Source organism: Kogia breviceps, chromosome 13, assembly GCF_026419965.1.
Source record: "Kogia breviceps isolate mKogBre1 chromosome 13, mKogBre1 haplotype 1, whole genome shotgun sequence".
Classification (NCBI taxonomy): domain Eukaryota; kingdom Metazoa; phylum Chordata; class Mammalia; order Artiodactyla; family Physeteridae; genus Kogia; species Kogia breviceps.
The window spans coordinates 940,318-955,311 of NC_081322.1; the positions used below are offsets into that span (position 1 = coordinate 940,318).

General features: G+C 39.2%; 1 protein-coding gene across 16 annotated transcripts in view; it reads right to left on the minus strand.

Moving 5' to 3' along the window:
- The window catches only part of DOP1A (DOP1 leucine zipper like protein A), a 113,001-nt gene that overhangs the window by 35,320 nt on the left and 62,687 nt on the right, over positions 1–14,994 (minus strand). For all 16 annotated transcript variants that reach the window (XR_010836152.1, XR_010836154.1, XR_010836153.1 and 13 more), the window contains 4 exons: positions 6,347–6,968; positions 5,470–5,744; positions 4,219–4,371; positions 569–669 (listed from right to left, as the gene is read on the minus strand). Coding sequence is in view for 13 of the 16 variants with exons in the window: in XM_067011239.1 (XP_066867340.1) it covers positions 569–669; positions 4,219–4,371; positions 5,470–5,744; positions 6,347–6,968 (1,151 nt within the window). In the remaining 3 variants the exon portion in view is untranslated. The remainder of the gene's footprint in view (positions 1–568; positions 670–4,218; positions 4,372–5,469; positions 5,745–6,346; positions 6,969–14,994) is intronic.

Sequence of the window (14,994 nt, forward strand, 5' to 3'; positions counted from 1 at the left end):
TGTACCTATAAATGGCACCTCCTTGGAAGTTACTGCAAATCTCATATTTGGGGTAGGGGTCATCTATGTGGTCTAGACAAACTCTCAGGCAGTTAACTACAGATTTTTTTTAATCCATGGAAGTGGTTTGTCAGTATTTTTGCTGTAGATTTTAATAAGTCTGGTTCAGGCAGAAGACTGAGAATGATTACTAGAGAAACACTTATACAATCTACTGTTTATATGAAATTTCACTGAATGTAAATATATATATAAACTCAAGAAGGCTGTATCTGTTGCTGTAACCCTGACACCTAGCATGGCTCCCGGCACACAGAAGTAACTTGATGAAGCCATCCAATGAAAGGAAGGGGCACTCGGTGCTCCAGAGCATGAAAGGTGAAAATCTGTTAGATAAATGAAAACGCCATACCTTTTAATACAGCTTAGATTTAAAAAAATAATTTATAAATTCTCTTTATAGAATCGCAAATTGCTCTCTCCTATCCCTGCTCTCTCTCCCCTACCGAAAGGCCAGGAGATTCAAGAAAAGAAACATTAAGATATCAAAATATAAAATGTAACGAACCTGTCAAAAGACCGTGCAAAAGATGAAGACTTATTTATATGGAGGTCCCTTGTTAGATGCCAAAGAACTGCAAATTTTGCATGTGCTTCCATCCTTATTTTCTGAGGATGAATATGAGAGATTATTTTATTATCCTTTGAAGGTATTAAGTGATTTTAATATAAACAAAGTAGTTATTTAAGACAGAGTATTATGTTGTATTATGTTCAATGTTCACAGAACTCCAACACACGATGAAATAAGCTGTGTTTTTTATGGAAGTAGAAAAGTGGAAAATACTTAAATATATAAAGAAATATTAAACCTAAAGGATCATCTCATGCTGCCACATAAGTTATTATTTAGTTTAGGTACTCAGTTTACTAGATTATTTTATAACAGGGGATGGAAAAACCTAATAATGTGCATGTTATGATATTCTGAGTATAGGAAGCACTTTCCCCCTCATTTTAATATATAAATACACAGTAGTCAAAACCAATTTTATGGCACTATATACTTTGCTTTTGCTCCCAGAAATTACATGTTAATCCCAAATGAATTTATCATCACTTACAAAGCTGGTTTATTAGATTAAAAATTTTAAGGACCTAAAAAAAATTATTTCTACAAGAAAAATATTACATCACTTTTGGGATTATTTGGAAAAGATTAACTGTTAAGATAACAATGGATAGAATAATGTAAAAATAAACTATCTAGAAAGACCAGTATTTGGTATCAGATAATGAAAATGTGTTAATGGAAATCACATGGAAATTGTTCTTGGATTGAAAGAATCAATATTGTGAAAATGACTATATTACCCAAAGCAATCTACAGATTCAATGTAATCCTTACCAAATTACCAATGACATTTTTTACAGAACTAGAACAAAAAATCTTAAAAAAAAAAAAGAATCTTAAAATTTGCATGGAGGCACAAAAGACCCCAAATAGCCAAAGCAATCTTGAGGGGAAAAAAATGGAGCTGGAGGAATCAGACTCCCTGACTTCAGACTATACTATAAAGCTACAGTCATCAAGACAATATGGTACTGGCAAAAAAACAGAAATACAGATCAATGAAACAGGATAGAAAGCCCAGAGATAAACCCAAACACCTATGGTCAACTAATCTATGACAAAGGAGGCAAGGATATACAGTGGAGAAAAGACAGCCTCTTCAACAAGTGGTGCTGGGAAAAACTGGACAGCTACATGTAAAAGAATGAAATTAGAACACTCCCTAACACTATACACAAAAATAAACTCAAAATGGATTAAAGACCTAAATGTAAGACCAGACACTTTAAAACTCTTAGAGGAAAACACAGGAAGAACCCTCTATGACATAATTCACAGCAACATCCTTTTTGACCCACCTCCTAGAGTAATGGAAATAAAAAAAATAAATAAACAAATGGGACCTAATGAAACTTAAAAGCTTTTGCACAGCAAGGGAAACTATAAACAAGATGAAAAGACAACCTTCAGAATGGGAAAAAAATACTTTCAAATGAACCAACGGACAAAGGATTAATCTCCAAAATATATAAACAGCTCATACAGCTCAATATCAAAAACACAAACAACCCCATCCAAAAATGGGCAGAAGACCTTAACGGACATCTCTCCAAAGAAGACATACAGACTTCCAAGAGGTATGTGAAAAGCTGCTCAACATCACTAATTATTAGAGAAATGCAAATCAAAACTACAATGAGGTATCACCTCACACCAGTTAGAATGGGCATCATCAGAAAATCTATAAACAACAAATGCTGGAGAGGGTGTGGAGAAAAGGGAACCCTCTTGCACTGTTGGTGGGAATGTAAACTGATACAGCCACTATGGAGAACAGTATAGAGGTTCCTTAAAAAACTAAAAATAGAATTACCATATGACCCAGCAATCCCACTACTGGGCATATACCCTGAGAAAACTGTAATTCAAAAAGACACGTGCACCCCAGTGTTCAATGCAGCACTATTTACAATAGCTAGGTCATGGAAGCAACCTAAATGCCCATCGACAGACGAATGGATAAAGAAGATGTGGTACATATATACAATGGAATATAACTCAGCCATGAAAAGGAACGAAATTGGGTCATTTGTAGAGACGTGAATGGACCTAGAGACTGCCATACAGAGTGAAGTCAGTCAGAAAGAGAAAAACAAATATCGTATATTAACGCATATATGCGGAATCTAGAAAAATGGTACAGATGAACCGGTTTGCAGGGCAGAAAGACAAACACAGATGTAGAGAACAAACGTATGGACACCAAGGGGGAAAGTGGCGCGGGGTGGTGGTGGTGGTGGGATGAATTGGGAGATTGGGATTGACATGTATACACTGATGTGTATAAAATGGATAACTCATAAGAACCTGCTGTATAAAAAAAAATAAATAAAATTTTTTTAAAAAGCGAAAAAGAAATTGTAACATTAACAAAAATTTTATAGTCTTCCTCCAGCATTTGTGGAGTCCTTCGAGTAAAAGACTCCTGAAATCGGGATTGCGACTGTCTAAACTGTTTGTGATAGGTTAGAGGGGTGCCTGCTTTTTCTGTGGGCCTAATAAATGTTTTTCCAATGAAGCCTGTGTTTGTACGTCAACCAACAGAAACATGTAAAAAAAGTAATAACAGATAGTTTTTTTCATGGATATATATAATATCTTTATTCAGAGCTTAGTATTTCTTTAAAATGAAATGTTATACAAGTAAACAGGTATATAATTTGTCCTAGATTTATACCTAACGTAAAGCAAATTACTACACTGAAATACAAGGCTCTATTTAAAATTTTCTGAACAATTCTGAAAGAATGTGTTGAAGTAAAATTAGAATTTTAACAGTTTTCTTGGAATAAACTTTTCAGTCCTCTCATTTACTCCTGCATTTGCCAGGCCCCCCTGCCAAATGCTGCCTTTACTCTACAAAACGCCTTTTTGAACATAACCCATTCAAACGCCCTAGCATTGAGAACTTTTCAAAATGAGGGCAATCCACTTCTAAAAGCTGTTCAATAAAACCTTCTTAACATTAATATTAGAGAGCAGATACAGGAAGGCCACAAACTTCATTAAGTCACCCCGGACAGGTCAATCAGAACGGTCGTTCTAGCTTCTTCTCAGGCCCACTCATGACTCAGCCACCTGCACTCTAACTGATGTTCTGTATCACACTTCATATACATTAGGATACAAAATCCTTATTTTGGATATTTATTGTAAGGCAAATGATATAATCTCACATACTAACACTCTATAGCTTATAAATGTCATTCCACATATATTAGTTAATGTATCCACCAGTTTCATAACTGAGGCCACCGAATACATCTTTAAACGACCCAAGAACTTGGACCACCACCAACTTTAATCATCACTCCCCACAGGTGGTATCCTGAACCAAGAAATAAACCCAGCATTTGATTTTGGGTTCCTTGATTTTTCATGTTACTGACGCTTATGTAAAGAACTTTCCTCTAAAAAGAAGAGAACACATGTATTTTAAAGATCTGATGATCACTGAATGAATCCATATTACCTCTTATTCAGATACTAGATGAAATAATTTTCCTAGAGTTTCCTTGATTTACCTTTTGGTATAATGCGAGCAGGAGGTAGGGTGGGCACAGGATAAGAAGAGAAGAATTTACCTTATCTTTATGGGTTAACTGCTGACTTATAACATCCTCACAGATGCTAGAAGAAGGAACCAAGTTATGTAATTGATAAAACAGTTCCACACTCTTCTGGTGGTGCTGAGGTGTCCCATCTCCCATCTGGTTCCACAATGTTAAAGCTACATGCTACCAAAAAAAGATGGTAAAAGTCACAGTGACAAAATTGCAAATGGAAACTTATTTAACAGACATTTCCTATTAGGTACAAACAAGCCTCTGACTGCCAGACCTAGAAGGTCTTAACAGTCATTATGCCACTGGAATGAGATTTAAAAGCGTAGCTTTCCATCTGCTCACTTTCTGGTCCAGGCTTTTAGAACATCTTATGATAGTCCTTTAATTATATTTATCTTCAACAGCAGATATGCAATCACTTTTTACAGGGTCCAGATAAGACCCCATTTCACTATTTTAGAGATGTTTAGTAAAGTGATGCTAGAGTATGTTACCTTTAAGAGGATATAAATCCCACAATGAAGGCAATTTAATGTTTACAGTTATATGCTGCAAAGTGAAATATAATGCATAGTCCAAATAGGCAAACTACTTAAAACGTACAAAATAGGTTGTATGTATTTCAGCGCTACATGTGTTAACAGAGCACTTGATGATCTATGACGGCATTAATAAAAATGCAACAGTCATCAGGGTTCCCCACTACATGGTAGAACCCAACTCCAACCTGGCAGGAGGAACTATCTGGAGGGGCACAATAACGTGAAATTACATTAAAGTTTAAAAAAATTTATATATAAATAATCTACCTGCTTAAGTCAAATATACTTGATGTTCTTTCTATGTAGAAGATATCATACGTACTGCTGTGACAGAGATCAAAGACTACATTTTTTTTTTTGAATGACATCATGCATCACAAATGATCATCGGACAATTCAGTCAGAAAACTTTCTCTGGGTGTTTTGGAGAGCTGAGGTTGCACTCTACGAAGAGCAAAAGTGTCACAACCACTTTATCTGGAAATACATTTTACTGTATAAATGAACTTTTCTCTTTACCCTAATAGTCCCCTCATCCTTATCTTTTTTCTCCTCACAAAACTGGGGAGAAGACTGGACAAGGAGCACTGATCAAGTGTGGTGTCTTTTCCTATATTGTATGATATGAAGAGGTGTTTAATTAAGCCTGATTATCTTCTTTAAAATCCCTGCTCTGCAAATTAGCTCGAGGATCATCTTAGTCACGAATGTATTTCTTAGAGCTCACCTTGAAAAATTCAGTCTTCTCAGCTATGTATCTCAGATTGCCCGGAGTGAGCGGAGGTCTAATAACCACAGCTACTCTTCCCTGGTTTGGACTCAAGGGTTGTGCAGGCTCCACACTGTTGATGTTTTCCCCGGTGACCATGGCCACGGACTGAGTCAATCCTACCAGGTCCATCACGAGCGAAATCGCAGCGCTCTGCACACTGCAATCACTCGCTTGGCTGCAAGCGTTCATCAGCGTCTGGAGCCACAGTGGAGGCTGCACGTGCTCCCAGTCTGAAACGAGAGCCGGAAGCCAACACAGTCCACCACACCGAACCTTTCACGCACACTCCGTCTTCCCACTTGATTTCAAAACACAAAGCACTTCTACCAAATAACTTTAGGCCTTGCTCGGCGAACAAAACCACGGTTTCTCACTTAGACTTGAGTGTCAAGAAAATAAAGCAGCAACAGGAATTACATAAAATTTTTTTAATACATATTTTTCTTATGCCAAATCATACAACCTATCTTCTGCCCTAAAAAAAGTTTATTAATCAATTAACATTATGTAGTACTCACTGCACTATGTGTGTGCACTATGTGTGTGTGTGTGTGTGTGTATAGATATATATAAATAAAAATTTAAATGAAGGTAAACACATATGATGCTAGTCATAATAAAGGAAATCAGGAAATTGTCCAACATATCAATCTCCCCATAATGACAGTATTTCATTGAAAAAAAATCTACAAATTAAAAAAGTTTTCAAAATTAAGAGGCTAACCCCTCCCCCCCCCCCCGTTTTAATATCTGAGTGTTCCTTAAAATAAAGGGGAAGGGGAGAGCACGCCATAAAAAATATTTTGTACATAAATACAACGGATGAGCTTACCGGTCTCTGGTTTTTCCGGACGTAACTCTGAGGCGCGGCCGCCCTCGGCAACGTAAACCGGGAAGCTTGAGCACTCCAGGAGGAGCTGACAGGCAGCGAGGAAGGCAGACAGGCGCTCTTTCCACGTTTTCTGTTGACTGATGTTTCTCTCTTTCACATCAGCGTGGGAATCCCTGTCCCGGTCTGAAGTCCCTCCTAGCTCCCGACTGAGATCCCCCTGAGGCTCTGAGGCCAAAGCCTGAGAGAAGGAGTTACTCTGAAGGACGTAGAGGTTGATCAGTGTGGTGAGAAACTGCTGGACATACTCCAAGCAGCACTGCATTGCAGTTTTGGGGGCTGTCTTCCCACTTTGGGGTGCTGTCCCCTGCGTGACCATGGAAGGGGGCTGGATGATAGTTTCTTCAGACCCCACAGTGGAGGCTGTTTCTGTTTCGGAGGATGTGCTCCCAAGTGGGATGGCAGCTGCCTCCGGCCCCTCACTCAGCTCTCTGTCGATGTCATCGGTTCGCTCTGCTTGATACTGTATGAACTCAGTGAAGCCGCTCTCTGAGGAGCGACTGCTTGGTGGGTTTTCTCCATCTTCAAACACTTCAGTGGGATTTTCGAGAGAACCTGATGATACCTGGTAGCATGTAAAAGAGCAGAGGGCTGAGTAACGAAGTGTAGTATATTAGAAATTAAAATGAAAAAGTCACATTTTGAAAGAAGTCAGCTTCAGATTTGACTTATTTACAACCCAATTCACATGTCACAACTTAATCTATATATCTGGTTGAACCTTAAAAGAGTTTCTACAATTGATTCACATATCTATGCCAATAGGAAATACTGATACGATTCTAATTAATATATTAATATAAAGCTATTCAATAAATATTTATTATTTGCTATACGCATAACTTAAGCTTAGGTTCTTGAGGACAAAATACGTATATGTAAAACTCTCTAGGATCTATATCCTTGTTTTCAAACTACTAATAATTTATTCAATCTACTTCATGAAATCACTTTCCTAATGTCTAAACAATGCATGGAATGAGACACGTAAGGTTAAAAAAATGACATTTTAAAAACTAGAAATAGGGGGAACCTTCAAAATGGCAGAGAAGACATGGAGATCACCTTCCTCCCCATAGATACATCAGAAATGCATCTACATGCAGAACAACTCCTACAGAACACCCACTGAACGCTGGCAGAAGACCACAGACCTCCCAAAAGGCAAGGAAATCCCCACATACCTGGGTAGGGCAAAAGAAAAAAGAAAAAAGAGAGACAAAAGAATAGGGATGGGACCTGCACCAGTGGGAGGGAGCCGTGAAGGAGGAAAGGTTTCCATACACTAGAAGCCCCTTCGCGGGCGGAGACTGCAGGTGGCGGAGGGGGAAGCTTCGGAGCCGGAGAGGAGAGCATAGCCACAGGGGTGCGGAGGGCAAAGTGGAGAGATTCCCGCACAGAGGATCAGTGCCAACCAGCACTCACCAGCCTGAGAGGCTTGTCTGCTCACCCGCCAGGGCGGGCAGGGGATGGGAGCTAACTTAGCTCAGGTGCTGAAGGTCAGACCCCAGGGAGAGGACTGAGGTTGGCTGCCTGAACACAGCCTGAAGGGGACTAGTGCGCAACAGCTAACCAGGAGGGACTCTGGGAAGAAGTCCAGAGCTGCCTAAGAGGCAAGAGACCATTGTTTCCTGGTGCGTGAGCAGAGGGGATTCAGAGCACCACCTAAACGAGCTCCAGAGACAGGCGGGGGCCGCAGCTATTAGCGCGGACCCCAGAGACAGGCATGAGACGCTAAGCCTGCTCCTGCAGCCACCAAAAGCCTGTGTGAGAGCACAGGTCACTCTCAACACCTCCCCTCCTGGGAGCCTGTGCAGCCCGCCACTGCCAGGGTCCCGGGATCCAGGGACAGCTTCCCCGGGAGAACGCATGGCGCGCCCCGGGCTGGTGCAATGTCACGCTGGCCTCTGCCGCCGCAGGCTCACCACGCACGCGTACCCCTCCCTCCCCCCGGCCTGAGTGAGCCACAGCCCCCGAATCAGCAGCTCCTTTCACCCCGTCCTGTCTGAGCAAACAACAGACGCCCTCGGGCGACCTACACGCAGAGGCGGGGCCAAATCCCAAGCTGAGCCCAGGGAGCTGTGCCAACAAAGACGAGAAAGGGAAATGTCTCCCAGCAGCCTCAGGAGCAGAGGATTAAATCTCCACAATCAACTTGATGTACCTGCATCTCTGGAATACCTGAATAGACAACGAATCATCCCAAATTGAGGAGGTGGACTTTGGAAGCAACCGTAGACTTGGGGTTTGCTTTCTGTATCTAATTTGTTTCTAGTTTTATGTTTATTTTATTTTAGTGTTTAGAGCTTATTATCATTGGTAGATTTGTTTATTGATTTGGTTGCTCTCTTCCTTTTTTAAAATATATATATATATTTTTTTTTTCTCTTTTCGTTAGTGTGTATGTTTCTTTATGTGATTTTGTCTGTACAGATTTATTTTTACCATTTGTCCTAGGGTTCTGTCTGTCCGTATTTTTTTGTTTTTGGGGGTTTTTTTAGTATAGTTCTTAGCGCTTGTTATCATTGGTGGATTTGCTTTTTGGTTTTGTTGCTCTCTTCTCTTTTCAATATTTTTATTAAAATTTTTAAAAATTTTAATAACTTTATTAATTTTTTCTTTCTTTCTTTTCTTTCTCCCTTTTCTTCTGAGCCAAGTGGATGACAGGGTCTTAGCACTCCGGACGAATGTCAGGCCTGCGCCTCTGAGGTGGGAGAGCTGAGTTCAGGATGCTGGTCCACCAGAGACCTCCCAGCCCCACATAATATTAAACAGTGAAAGCTCTGCCAGAGATCTCCATCTCAACGCTAAGACCCAGCACCACACAATGACCAGCAAGCTCCAGTGCTGGACACCCCATGCCAAACAACTAGCAAGACAGGAACCCAACCGAACCCATTAGCAGAGAGGCTGCCTAAAATCATAATAAGGTCACAGACACCCCAAAACACACCACTGGATGCGGTCCTGCCCACCAGAACGACAAGATACAGCCTCATCCACCAGAACACAGGCACCAGTCCCCTCCACCAGGAAGCCTACACAACCCACAGAACTAACCCTACCCGTTAGGGATAGATACCAAAAAAACAGGAACTATGAACCTGCAGCCAGCGAAAAGGAGACCCCAAACACAGTAAGTGAAGCAAAATAAGAAGACAGAGAAATACACAGCAGATGAAGGAGCAAGGTAAAAACCCACCAGACAAGACAAATGAAGAGAAAATAGGCAGTATACCTGAAAAGGAACTCAGAGTAATGATAGTAAAGATGATCCTAAATCTTGGAAATAGAATGGAGAAAATACAAGAAGCATTTAACAAGGACCTAGAAGAACTAAAGAGCAAACAAACAATGATGAACAACACAATAAATGAAATGTAAAATTCTCTAGGAGGAATCAATAGCAGAATAACTGAGGCAGAAGAACGGATAAGTGACCTGGCAGATAAAATAGTGGAAGTAACTACCGCAGAGCAGAATAAAGCAAAAGAATGAAAAGAATTGAGGACACTCTCAGAGACCTCTGGGACAATATTAAACACACCAACATTCGAATTATAGGGGTCCCTGAAGAAGAAGAGAAAAAGAAAGGGACTGAGAAAATATTTGAAGAGATTATAGTTGAAAACTTCCCTAATATGGGAAAGGAAATAGTCAACCAAGTCCAGGAAGCGCAGAGAGTCCCATGCAGTATAAATCCAAGGAGAAACACACCAAGACACATATTAATCAAACTATCATAAATTAAATACAATGAAAAAATACTAAAAGGAGCAAGGGAAAAGAAACAAATAACACAGAAGAGAATCCCCATAAGGTTAACAGCTGAACTTTCAGCAGAAATTCTGCAAGCCAGAAGGGAGGGACATGACATACTTAAGGTGATGGAAGGGAAAAATCTACAACCAAGATTACTCTACCCAGCAAGGATCTCATTCAGATTTGAAGCAGAAATTACAACCTTCACAGACAAGCAAAAGCTAAGGGACTTGAGCCCCACCAAACCAGCTTTACAACAAATGCTAAATGAACTTCTCTAGGCAGGAAACCAAAGAATAGGAAAAGACCTACAATAACAAATGCAAAACAATTGAGAAAATGGTAATAGGAACATACATATCAATAATTACCTTAAATGTAAATGGATTAAATGCTCCAAATAAAAGACAAAGACTGGTTGAATCGATATAAAAATAAGACCCATATATATGCTGTCTACAAGAGACCCACTTCAGACCTAGGGACACATACAGACTGAAAGTGAGGGGATGGAAAAAGATATTCCATGCAAATGGAAATCAAAAGAAAGCTGGAGTAGCATTTCTCATACCAGACAAAATAGACTTTAAAATAAAGACTATTACAAAAGATAAAGAAGGACACTACATAATGACCAAGGGATCAATCCCAGAAGAAGATATAACAATTGTAAATATTTGTGCACCCAACATAGGAGCACCTCAATACAGAAGGCAAATGCTAACAGCCATAAAAGGGAAATCGACAGTAACACATTCATAGTAGGGGACTTTAACACCCCACTTTCACCAATGGACAGATCATCCAAAATGAAAATAAATAGGAAACACTAGCTTTAAATGATGCATTAAACAAGATGGACTTAATTGATATTTATAGGACATTCCATTCAAAAACAACAGAATACAATTTCTTCTCAAGTGCTCATGGAACATTCTCCAGGACTTGGGTCATGAATCAAGCCTTGGTAAATATAAGAAAGTTGAAATCGTATCAAATATCTTTTCTGACCACAATGCTTTGAGACTACATATCAATTACAGACAAAAATCTGAAAAAATACAAACACATGGAGGCTAAACAATATGCTACTAAATAACCAAGAGATCATTGAAGAAATCAAAAAGGAAATAAAAAAATACCTAGAAACAAATGACAATGAAAACACAATGACCCAAAACCTATGGGATGCAGCAAAAGCAGTTCTAAGAGGGAAGTTTATAGCAATACAATCCTACCTTAAGAAACAAGAAACATCTCAAATAAACAACCTAACCTTACACCTAAAGCAATTAGAAAAAGAATAACAAAAAACCCCCAAAGTTAGCAGAAGGAAAGAAATCATAAAGATCAGATCAGAAATAAATGAAAAATAAATGAAGGAAACAATAGTAAAGATTAATAAAACTAAAAGTTGGTTCTTTGAGAAGATAAACAAAAGTGATAAACCATTAGCCAGACTCATCAAGAAAAAAAGGGAGAAGACTCAAATCAACAGAATTAGAAATGAAAAAGGAGAAGTAAAGAAGTAACAACTGGGCTTCCCTGGTGGCGCAGTGGTTGAGAGTCCGACTGCCGATGCAGGGGACACGGGTTCGTGCCCTGGTCCGGGAAGATCCCATATGTGGCAGAGCGGCTGGGCCCGTGAGCCATGACTGCTGAGCCTGTGCGTCCCGCCTGAGCCTGTGCTCCGCAATGGGAGAGGCTACAACAGTGAGAGGCCCGCGTATCGCAAAAAAAAAAAAAAAAAAGTAACAACTGATACTGCAAAAATACAAAGGATCATGAGAGATTACCACAAGCAACTATATGCCAATAAAACGGACAACTGGAAGAAATGGACAAATTATTAGAAAAGCACAACCTTCCGAGACTGAAGCAGGAAGAAATAGAAAATATAAACAGACCAATCACAAGCACTGAAATTGAGACTGTGATTAAAAATCTTCCAGCAAACAAAAGACCAGGACTAGATGGCTTCACAGGCAAATTCTATCAAACATTTAGAGAGAGCTAACACCTATCCTTCTCAAACTCTTCGAAAATATAGCAGAGAGTGGAACACTCCCAAACTCATTCTACGAGGCCACCATCACCCTGACAACAAAACAAGACAAAGATGTCACAAAGAAAGAAAACTATAGGCCAATATCACTGATGAACACAGATGCAGAAATCCAACAAAACACTAGCAAACAGAATGCAACAGCATATTAAAAGGTTCATACACCATGATCAAGTGGGGTTTATCCCAGGAATGCAAGGATTCTTCAATATATGCAAATCAATCAATGTGATACACCATATTAAGATATTGAAGAATAAAAACCATATGTTCCTCTCACTAGGTGCACAAAAAGCTTTTGACAAAATTCAATACCCATTTATGATAAAATCCCTACAGAAAACAGGCAAAGAGGGAACTTAACTCAACATAATAAAGGCCATATATGACAAACCCACAGCCAGCATTGTTCTCAATGGTGAAAAACTGAAACCATTTCCACTAAGATTAGGAACACGACAAGGTTGCCCACTCTCACCACTATTATTCAACATAGTTTTGGAAGTTGTAGCCACAGCAATCAGAGGAGAAAAAGAAATAAAAGGAATCCAAATCAGAAAAGAAGAAGTAAAACTGTCACTATTTGCAGATGACGTGACAGTATACATAGAGAATCCTAAAGATGCTACCAGAAAACTACTAGAGCTAATCAATGAATTTGGTAAGGTAGTAGGATACAAAATTAATGCACAGAAATCTCTTGCATTCCTATATACTAATGATGAAAAATCTGAAAGAGAAATTAAGGAAACACTCCCATTTACCACTGCAACAAAAAGAATAAAATACCTAGGAACAAACCTACCTAAGGAGACAACAGACCCATAAGCAGAAAACTATAAGACACTGATGAAAGAAATTAAAGATACAAACAGATGGAGAGATATACCATGGTTTTGGATTAGAAGAATCAACATTGTGAAAATGACTCTACTACCCAAAGCAACCTACAGATTCAATGTAATCCCTATCAAACTACCACTGGCATTTTTCACAGAACTAGAACAAAAAATTTCACAATTTGTATGGAAACACAGAAGACCCCGAATAGCCAAAGCAATCTTGAGAACGAAAAACGGAGCTGGAGGAATCAGGTTCCCTGACTTCAGACTATACTACAAGGCTACAGTAATCAAGACAGTATGGTACTGGCACAAAAACAGAAATATAGTTCAGTGGAACAGGAATAGAAAGCCCAGAGATAAACCCACACACATATGGTCACCTTATCTTTGATAAAGGAGGCAAAAATATACAATGGAGAAAAGACAGCCTCTTCAATAAGTGGTTCTGGGAAAACTGGACAGCTACATGTAAAAGAATGAAATTAGAACACTCCCTAACACCATACACAAAAATAAACTCAAAATGGATTAAAGACCTAAATGTAAGGTCAGACACTATAAAACTCTTAGAGGTAAACATAGGCAGAACACCCTATGACATAAATCACAGCAAGATCCTTTTTGACCCACCTCCTAGAGAAATGGAAATAAAAACAAAAATAAACAAATGGAACCTAATGAAACTTAAAAGCTTTTGCACAGCAAAGGAAACCATAAACAAGACCAAAAGACAACCTTCAGAATGGGAGAAAATATTTGCAAACAAATCAACAAAGGATTAATCTCCAAAATTTACAAGCAGCTCATGCAGCTCAATATCAAAAAAACAAACAACCCAATCCAAAAATAGGCAGAAGATCTAAACAGACACTTCTCCAAAGAAGAGATACAGATGGCCAACAAACACATGAAAGGATGCTCATCATCACTAATCATTAGAGAAATGCAAATCAAAACCACAATGAGGTATTACCTGACACCTGTCAGAATGGCCATCATCAAAAAATGTACAAAACAATACATGCCGGAGAGGGTGTGGAGAAAAGGGAACCCTCTTGCACTGTTGGTGGGAATGTAAATTGATACAGCCACTATGGAGAACACTATGGAGTTTCCTTAAAAAACTAAAAATAGAATTACCATATGACCCAGCAGCTCATTACTGGGCATATACCCTGAGAAAACCATAATTCAAAAAGCGTCATGTACCACAGTGTTCATTGCAGCACTATTTACAATAGCCAGGACATGGAAGCAACCTAAGTGTCCAGTGACAGATGACTAGTTAAAGAAGATGTGGCACATATATACAATGGACTATTACTCAGCCATAAGAAGAAACAAAATTGAGTTATTTGTTGTGAGGTGGATGGACCTAGAGTCTGTCATACAGAGTAAAGTAAGTAAGAAAGAGAAAAACAAATACCGTGTGCTAACACATATATATGGAATCTAAAAAAAAAAAAACTGGTTCTGAAGAACCTAGGGGCAGGACAGCAATAAAGACACAGACGTAGAGAATGGACTTGAGGACACGGGCAGGGGGAAGGGTAAGCTGGGACGAAGTGAGAGAGTGGCACTGACATATATACCCTACGAAATGTGAAACAGATAGTGGGAAGCAGCTGCAAGGCACAGGGAGATCAGCTCGGTGCTTTGTGACCACCTAGAGGCATGGGATAGGGACGGTGGGAGGGAGATGCAAGAGGGAGGAGAAATGGGGATACATGTATATGTAGTGCTGATTCACTCTGTTATACAGCAGGAACTAACACACCATTGCAAAGCAATGATACTCCAATAAAGATGTTAAAACAAAAACAAAAACAAAAACTAGAAATAAAATCTAATAAGTCTTCTATTTGGGACTGTATGAAGTGAAATTTCTGTCTGAAATATGTAAAGTACTATTTAAGTGT